The sequence below is a fragment of the Adiantum capillus-veneris genome, chromosome 8, assembly GCF_014529385.1.
Source record: "Adiantum capillus-veneris isolate H3 chromosome 8, ASM1452938v2, whole genome shotgun sequence".
Lineage (NCBI taxonomy): Eukaryota > Viridiplantae > Streptophyta > Polypodiopsida > Polypodiales > Pteridaceae > Adiantum > Adiantum capillus-veneris.
The window spans coordinates 31817655-31826692 of NC_140938.1; the positions used below are offsets into that span (position 1 = coordinate 31817655).

The 9038-nt window shown below is 40.6% G+C and overlaps 1 protein-coding gene across 3 annotated transcripts; it reads left to right on the forward strand.

The window, feature by feature from the left end:
- Nucleotides 1–575: 575 nt before the first annotated feature.
- Nucleotides 576–8698, forward strand: LOC147451908 (azadirone synthase LFS-like). Of its 3 annotated transcripts, XM_086517794.1 has the most exons (13): nucleotides 576–921; nucleotides 1245–1434; nucleotides 5444–5548; nucleotides 6155–6206; nucleotides 6310–6431; nucleotides 6551–6613; nucleotides 6794–6894; nucleotides 6989–7047; nucleotides 7151–7207; nucleotides 7618–7663; nucleotides 7780–7859; nucleotides 7956–8057; nucleotides 8362–8698. In XM_086517794.1, the coding sequence occupies exons 1-12, from the start codon at nucleotides 823–825 to the stop codon at nucleotides 8017–8019; spliced, it is 1038 nt and encodes a 345-aa protein (XP_086373920.1). In that variant the 5' UTR covers nucleotides 576–822; the 3' UTR covers nucleotides 8020–8057; nucleotides 8362–8698. The 3 variants fall into 3 exon arrangements, with proteins under 3 accessions (XP_086373920.1, XP_086373921.1, XP_086373922.1); XM_086517795.1 differs by lacking the exons at nucleotides 6551–6613; nucleotides 8362–8698 and having other exon boundaries at nucleotides 582–921; nucleotides 7956–8289; XM_086517796.1 differs by lacking the exons at nucleotides 576–921; nucleotides 8362–8698 and having other exon boundaries at nucleotides 1295–1434; nucleotides 6145–6206; nucleotides 7956–8289.
- The last annotated feature ends 340 nt before the right edge of the window (nucleotides 8699–9038 follow it).

Here is a 9038-nt window from a genome sequence, read left to right on the forward strand (position 1 = left end):
CTTACATTGCTTGCAACAGGTGCAAGTTAATGGCGGACTTCATGGTAATAGATTATGCATTCAACCTCTCGATCAACTCATCCCAATCTTCTCTATTGTTGTTAGTGTCCGTAGGACAGGTTAATAGACTAGTCAAATTTAAAAGGTAGAGGTATATTTGTTCGAGCCGTGACGTGGTTGAACTACATAATATAAGGGATGCAACAAGCATTGTGCAATCAAAGCGCGTGAGCGGCCGATAGGGAGTGACGCAAGGAAACACGTGGCAGACGTAGCGGGCCGAGAATTGTCGGAGGCAGGGAAGGCGGCGGTTCGAGCTCCGAATCTCTGCTTTTGTAATTTTTCTCAGAATCGCCGTTTTCTGCCTTTTTTTTCCCCCCCTAATTTTTTGCTGGGCTCCCATAACTACTCGTCCTGTCCTTACCTCGTTTTAAACTTTTTTGCCATATCCACACTGCAATCCTGTGTAAGTATAGAAAACGCCAAAAATACGTAAATTACGTAATTCTGCAGCCTAGCTTCTGCCTGCCTATTACCTATTTATATAGAGTGTGTGTGTAGCAATTTTGTGCTCTCTCTCTCTCTCTCTCTCTCTCTCTCTCTCTCAGCTCAACATATTCTGCTTCTCCTGCATTCGAGCTCAGATTCTCTCTCTCTCTCTCTCTCTCTCTCTCTCTCTCTCTCTTTCACAGACACACACACACAAGCTCTATTCTTCTCTCTCTCTCTCTCTCTCTCTCTCTCTCTCTCTCTCTCTCTCTCGCGTTGAAGCCATCCATTGATTCGATTCACACTATTCTCAGGTTCTGATTGATTGTGGGGATGCCGATTCCCTCCGCAGACTCTCCTGCTGCCGCAGGGCTTGCCTTCATCGACCTTTCCTGCGGCGACCTTCATTATATGGCGTCTGTGCTTCGCAAGGTAAGCTCAAAATTTTATGAAGCAGAGTACCTTATTGGACTGTGAGTTGGAAAGTAGCATATGCTGCATGCATGCACATGACATATATGCGTCGTCGGCACCTAAACCACACACTGCACAGAGATGAATACCATTGAATTTTTGAGCCTATATATATTGCTGAAGCAAGCACAGGATAGCCTCTGCATGTGCCGGCTACACATTCTCTCGCAAGAGGAGAGAATGTGTAGATATCTTTATGTTCGAGAGTTCATGCGTGCTTTCACTTTCACTTGCAGACATGCATTTGACATGTCTCTCTCTCTGCGTTTTTGGCATTGAAGGCATGCCTCGACTCGGGATTCTTCTATGTGGTGAACCATGGAGTGGAAGACATAGAGCACGTCTTTGCAGAGAGTAAGCGATTTTTCGTGCTATCCACGGAGGAGAAGATGAAGGTGGTGAGAAACAAGAAGAATAGGGGTTATACTCCCTTCCAGGACGAGATGCTCGACCCCTTGAAGCAAACCAAAGGTAGCTCTCTCTCTCTCTCTCTCTCTCTCTCTCTCTCTCTCTCTCTCTCTCAGCTGCCAGGAAATTGGGACAAATCCATGCTTGGAAGTTTTAATGGCTTTCTTGAAGCATTCGTGTGGCTTCTTCTTCTTCTTCTCTCTCTCTCTCTCTCTCTCTCTCTCTCTCTCTCTCTCACACACACACACACACACACACACACACACACACACACACACACTTTCTATTTCCGCATATATATTTTTTGCATTTTTCTGTTTGATTCTCTCTCTCTCTCTCTCTCTCTCTCTCTCTCTCTCTCTCCATTTTTTGCATTTTTCATAATTTCTTTTCTGCTTAGAGTTTTCATAGTTAGACCACGAGTAACTCATGCATCAACTGCCTCCTCTCTACAACCAGTCTGATTGTGCGCATGCTTTATAAAGTTGTTTTTCTATTCAAAAATTCACCCTGTGAAGAGAGACTGCCGGCCTGGCGCGGTGTCTTTGTGTTTTTCATTGGAATGTTCAACAACCTAAGGATTATCCGGAGTCTGTGAATAATCGTGGTGGATGTTTGTCAACCATTGATTGGGTAGATTATTGCATTTGATGCATTTCGTGTTTTTTGTGTCTGATTTGCTAAGAGACACATCGATTTCTTCGAGCCATGGAAAGATTTCTTGTGTGCTTAATTTTCTTCGTCCTTGTTTGTCTCAAACTATGCAAAATTGTGTCCCCTTCTAATGCTTACCCTATGCACAATTCCCCTTCTCATGAATTGAAATGTTTGTTTCATTCTTCATGATTAGTTGGTCTTAATTAGGTGCCGGAAAATTAACACATGTACAATCTGGCATTTTTCACCTACCTAGTACTTATACATTCGCCATTTACCCGCGCAGAGACACCATCTCATCGGGTTTATACTCACGTTTAAACTTGGAAGTGCACACATTTTCTTCAAAGAAAATTGCTCTTTTGGAGCACATGCTAAGTGTAGCTTCTCAACTTTTCAAAGTATTGAGAAGAAAGACAAATTGCACATCAAGGTCGGTCCGTAACTCTATGATATTATCAAAAGGTTTGTGCCACTTGTTAAGCTCACATTTGATTGAAAGGATGTCAAAACTTTCAGGTTTGACTCTTCCAATGGTTAGCTTTTGGGCTCTTTTCTTGGTTAATAGTGTCAAATGAGCTATAATGAATGGTTTGGGTGTAGATTGGAGAGAGATGAATCGATGACTGTTCATGGCGAGTTGGGAGTATCGTAGGTTTGAAAGCTCTAAAGTCTGTCGCGACACCTAAACGGTTTATAAATTTTAAACAAGTAGTTGTCAACGTGCAGATCGTGTTCGAGACCTACTGATTGACCTTTTGAGTTAGATTAAAGAGAATCAAGTGGCTTGATTCTCGTCTATAGAGAGCTGGTAAGGGGTTTGAAAGTTCTAAAGCCTAGTGCATTTTATACGAAAGGCATATCCTTTTTGCAATGATGATCACCTTGTCCATTGCTGAGTTGATTCTTCTTGTTTGAAGCTACATCTCTGATGGAGAAAACAACAAACTTATTGTCAATTTCCAGGAAACAAGTAGCTTGTCCCTTATAAGTGGACTAAGCATTTAATTAATTTGTGTCTCTAGGAGAGGCGTAGCACCTCCCTTACTGGCCTCAGAGTTTGGACATTTAGTTTTCTCAATATATATCCACTGTGAACGTCGTATACTCATGGTCTCTCACCATGCTATTTGTTATGCCATTCCTTTTGAAGACCATGTATTTCTTTTTGGTCTGCATGCGGTTTCGAGGACGTGCTTTTTGCTTCAATTCCTTGACCATTCGATTGAATTGTTGGATGGACATTTATTTGTGCATATGGGCTCTGCTACTTATTAAGTGGCTTGTGGCATGTGGGCATTGCATGCTTGCCATATAGGCCCCAAAATTCACAGAACAAAACCCCCCCCCCCCCCCCCCCCCCCCCCCCTTCTCTCCCAAACAAACCCCCCCTCTCTCTCTCTCTCTCTCTCTCTCTCTCTCTCTCTCTTTGCACCTTTTGTAGGTTGTCGTCTCACCATGTTTTATTGCTTTTCTAATTATTCTGAAAATGTTATAATCGTCTGGGTTTTTTTGAAGCACAAAGCTTTCGGAATTAAATATTACATGTTTTTATCGACGTTTAGACGACACAGATGATGGACCATAAGTTAGTTGGACAGCTAAAAGTGGAGTGTGTTTTGACCTAGAAAAGGTTGTGGGGGTGCTCATGAAGCAAAATGTGAAAAATGAGGTTCTCGACACACCCGAAATTTTTTCTTGTATGAAGGCTAATTGTTTTCAGACTTGACAAGATTGACAAATTCAAAAAGAAGAAGATTTATAATATCCTTGAAAATTTGCAAATAATGCGCGTGATGTAGTAGGTTTCCACATCATTCATATCCCGAGAAGTTATACGATGCACATACATACATATATAGACACATGTAGGAAAAAGTGTAAGGTTGTGAGCGCATTTCTTTGGCTTTTTCTAATATGCCATCTTTTTCCTAATATATGCTTCTTTTATCCCTTTTTTTTTTTCATGGCTTTCAAGTGCTCAACCCTACAAGCATATGCTCACATACTTGCATGATTATACTGATTGGGCCGTGCTTGCACAATTATTGAAGGGGTTTTACATCTTCCATGGCATTGAATCTCCACACAATTCATAAAATAGAGAATCCACGATTCGACTCTGAAACCCCCCTTTTTATGGAGATAGGTTCACCTCCCACAGACCAGGCTTGTTGGAGAACATGGAGTTAATTGTGATCAATAATGTATCCAACAATCACAATCGAGTACCCTAAGGATCATTGATTGGCCTCTCTCAAGTCATGCTAATAATCTCCATTGAGTTGAGCGATTACTATTTTAACATTTTTCTTTGTGTATTTTAAGTGTATGATGAGCTATCTAAAGATCACAAATGATGTCGTTCTTTTTTCCCTTGAAAAGTTGATCGGCTTCATTATTGTTGTCATTGCCGTAAGTTGTCTTGACCTTCTATTGGCTCTCATTTTGTAATGAGGGTTTTGGATTTAGTATCTGCGTTCAAATCTCTTGTTTGATATCTTAATCACAATGCTATCTCGTGTTTCTGATATCTTAATCACAATGCTATCTCCATGGAATCATCATCATCAAAGACTCTCTTTGGCTTGATATTTTATATGTATTGCTACCAAGTAGCAATCCTAAAAGGATCACTAGAATATTCAAGAATAGCTTTGCTTCTTTCTCTAAAGACGGCTTTGTAAGTCAAAAGTTGTCACGCTTGAGGTTTGTATGATCAAGTTATTTGACTTGATTACCTTGTGAAGCTTTCTAATTATCGAATGTCAATGTTCATCAAAACCACGGTGTGTCTACCACGTGTAGCAAGTTGGCTATGAAACACCCACCTTGTGTGCCTACATGTTAGAGAGTGAACCTCTCCCCCCCCCCCCCCCCCCCCCCCCCCCCCCCACAACACACACACACACACACACACACATACACACTCAAATTGTGTGCATATATGTATGCGTATGTATACATACTTATTTTATAGTTGCAAAACATAACTAAATAAGTAATTGTATACCTATTTCTACATGTGTTTACATGCAAAAAAAAAATCAATGTTTTTTTTGGCATATTTATGTATGTTGTATGTTCTGTGTGGGAGGGTGGATGCTTTTTTTTAATATAAGAATTTTAATACTTTTGGATTTTTTTTTTCGGGGAGGAGGGGTTTGTGACTATGGAGTAATTAGGCGGTGTATGAAGATAATGGTGAATTTTCGATAAAGCATATATTATGCTGCATGTGCGCGTGGTGCTTGCTTTGAGTGTGTGAAAAGGTCCAAATACAATAAAATAAACATCAATTGTTAATGTGATGAAAACATATGCAGTTAGCAAAGCAATGAAGCAATCAAGAATATTAAGTATAAGGTTGCTTATTAAACAATTGAGTGATGTGTGTTTTTTTGGATGGGAGCAGGTGATTGCAAGGAAGGATTCTACATAGGCCCAGAAATGAAGGAAGAAGAGAGTGACATTTGGGGCCCCAAGCCCTTCCATGGGCCCAATCAATGGCCTTCTAAAGGTACTGTTTTCCTTTCTTTTATTTTAACTTTCCTGGATTCATCTTCTTTACAAAATTTTGAGATCAACATAGAAGAGTGTTTATCATTCAAAAAGAAAAGAGAAAAGAGTGCTATCATTCAAAGTGTCACACCTGGGTTGAGAGAGAGAGAGAGAGAGAGAGAGAGAGAGAGAGAGAGAGAGAGAGAGAGAGAGAGAGAGAGAGAGGGATTTTTTGTTGGCTTCATCGCACGTGCAACGGTGCACGGGAAAAAAAACCTAGTTTAGTTTAATCTCCCCTACAAATTTACCTTTATTTTTCAAATTGGAGGTGTGAAAGCCTACTGTATGTTGAGAAATTTAGTGTTCAAGTCTAGTCAATTTACTGCTAAAGTTTCTCTGTAGGTTTTCTAAGTCTTTAGTAACAAGTTTATTTTGAGCACCATGTGGTGGCATGGACACTTGGCATGCACATACAAGCGCGTGCACACGTGCGTGCACACACACACACACACACACACACACACACACGTTCCAACAGAGCAAGCATGAGTTTGTGGAACTTTGTCAAAAGAGTGCAAGCACTCAAGGGGGGATGTGTTTTAACTTGCCGACCAGGAAAGTCCAGATTTATTGCCGGGATGGAGAGAGACCATGGAAAAGTACCACGAGCAAGTCCTGTAAGTGAACTTTGATTGTTTTTCTTCTTTGAGTATTGTATGTTTGAGTTTATCCGCTCCGCTTCTCAAGTTTCTGGCTTTGCTTGCGCATGGACGTCTGCAGGCTGGCGGGGAGGAAGATCATCCGGCTTCTAGCATTAGCCCTAAACTTAGACATGACATATTTTGAGCAGCCTGGTGTGATGGACTCTCCCATGGCGTACGTTCGGCTTTTACATTACTCAGGTATCTCCAAATATCTAGAGCAGTAGTGATTTTCTGACTTAAAACAGATCATTTTTCTTGTAAACTTTGAGGCTTCTTGTTTAGCTTTGGAGTCTGTTAGTGACACTATGTAGTTGTAGGCGCGCACACAAGCACTCGCTTGCAATGCTCGAAAAAAACCCAGACCTGCCTTAAGAATGAAGGTAAGAAAACCCACAAAATTTGGAGAAATTTTATGTAAAAACCGTGAAATATAGTTATTTCACCTAAAAAAAGTTTTTTATATGTAGGTTTTTGAAGGGTTTAGAATAAAGCACCTTGTGCACGAAAGTGGCCGTTAAAAATGTACATTCTCTGATTTTCTGAGGTTTGGGCATGTGTAGGTGAAGCTTCTAATCCTGAAAAGGGGGTTTATGGTGCGGGTGCGCACTCGGACTATGGTATGATCACGCTCTTGGCAACCGACGGTGTGGCAGGTCTACAGGTATTTTTACCCACTCCTTTGTACTCGCGACAATCCTCTGTTACTCTTTTAACTACTGAGATTTTTCTGAAAATTCTGCCTTTCTACTCTTCAGATTTGCATGGACAAAGATGCGAGTCCCCAAGAATGGGAAGACGTCCAACCAGTGAAAGGGTGAGATTTTTTATAAATATTAGGAGAAGAGATTGAGATTATTAACCTTAAGAATCCCGTCGTTTGTTCGCCTGATTCTTGGCTTTTGTCTCTGGTACAACAGAGCCTTTATTGTGAACTTAGGTGACATGCTCGAGCGATGGAGTAACGGCCTGTTCAGGTTGGTGTCACTCTTGAAAAAACCTCCATTTAGTACCTTCGATTTTCGTCTAAATTTTGAATTTGAAGGTGAATTGAAAAAATTTAGAGTAATATAGTGTTAACAATTATTAAATATGTTCAATTCACCTCTAAAATTTCTCTGTATGCAAGTTCTCCAGCTTTTTGCAAAAGAAATTTATTTGAGCATTATGTGTGTTTTGCGTGGGGGCATGCGTGTGGCAATGCTTGAAGAAAACCTAGGTTTAGATTTGAAGGCGAGGAAAGGTTTTTAGCATAAAAATCTTCAAATATATATTTCATGTCGGTTTTCGGAGTTTTAAGCAAAAAGGTTATTTTACACGTATGTGTATTGCACTCCCCCCTTTTTTTTTTGTCGTGTACAACCGCTGAGCTTAAAATGCATGGCAGGTCCACGCTACATCGGGTGGTCCTTACCGGAGAAGAAAGATACTCGGTAAGGATTTAACAACCCAACTTTTTATGTGAGAGAGCTGGCCATTATTGATGTCTTTGAAGGTGCAAAGCAAGCTTGCCTTTTGCTGACAAAGGTGTGTGGGGGGGTGCTTGCAGATAGCGTTCTTTTTAGATCCGAATTTTGATTGCTTAGTAGAGTGCCTTCCTGCATGTTGCTCTTACTCGAATCCTCCAAGGTAAAATGTTGTAATCTACATCTTGCATCTCAATTTGGGGATTCAAAATTTTTTTGCCTGCTATTTGCTAACCAACTGAACCTCTTTTATGTGAAGGTTCCCTCCGATCACGAGTGGACACTATTTGATAGAAAGATACAAACTCAGCTACAAAAACTAACCAGATTTTTACCCAATTTTGTTGTCAAAAGTCCACTTGTAAGTTTTGTACATGAGCTTGTATTTCCCCCCCTGTAGCAAGAGGTTACTTTACACACACACACACACACTCACACACTCACACACACACATGTAGGTGATTCGTTGCATAAGCTCGATGTAATACTGCCAACAGTTGTTTCCTTGAGGAGAGGTCTTCTACTCACTTTGTACCTCAAAAGGATGTAGCATATAGAAGTGAACACCATGTTAAATTCTCCAAAAAACAGAAGTTTGAGAGAGAGAGAGAGAGAGAGAGAGAGAGAAGAGAGGTGATTTGTTAATCGTATCTGATCTGTGGCAGCTTTCTTTCGACTTGCATCTGTGGAAGTTCCTCACAGTTGTTGACAATAATATGAACTTTGCATATTTAGTAAATTTTCTCACAAGAGTGCAAATGACCTAGATACTTACTGATGCCTCAAGGTATGTTGTAGTGGAACCAATGAATGAGCTCTACATGTATCGATCACAACCAAGAGAGCTCGGAAAGAGTTGTGAATAAGCTTGAAAGTTGTAAGGGCTGAGCTATAAATCCCTTAGTAAGGAGAAACAAAGTAAAAAATTGCTAACCTTGTTGGGCATGCACAACAACTGTATAATTTCATCTATTAATCACAGTTCATTGAGGGTTCTCTTTCTTCATTGAGGGTTCTCTCTCTCTCAAGTTATTTGTCAAGAGATCTGAAAAAGGTTTGGGAAGAAGCTTGAAGATAGACCCTTCGGAAACATATGCGAAGCATCTACCCTCAAAAAAATGTCATCTATAGATGAAATTGTATGGACGTCAAACACCTCTCTCTCTCTCTTCTCTCGTATTTCAGGTAAGGTGTGATCTTTCATGCTGAGCACAGTGTGGCAAGCTTGCCAATGTTGCTGTCGCTTGGGAGCTAGTTATATTAGTTAGGTAGGAAAGATGCATGAGGTACAAGGGTATTGATAAGAGTAGATGGCAAAGTACCATGGGGAGTGGATTGGGTG

Coding starts and splice junctions, on each gene's coding strand:
- LOC147451908 (XM_086517794.1), top strand. CDS start 823: ATGCCGATTCCCTCCGCAGACTCTCCTGCTGCCGCAGGGCTTGCCTTC. Junction 7,208..7,617: donor TGGAGTAACGGCCTGTTCAG/GTTGGTGTCACT, acceptor AATGCATGGCAG/GTCCACGCTACATCGGGTGG. Junction 7,860..7,955: donor TCTTACTCGAATCCTCCAAG/GTAAAATGTTGT, acceptor TTTTATGTGAAG/GTTCCCTCCGATCACGAGTG.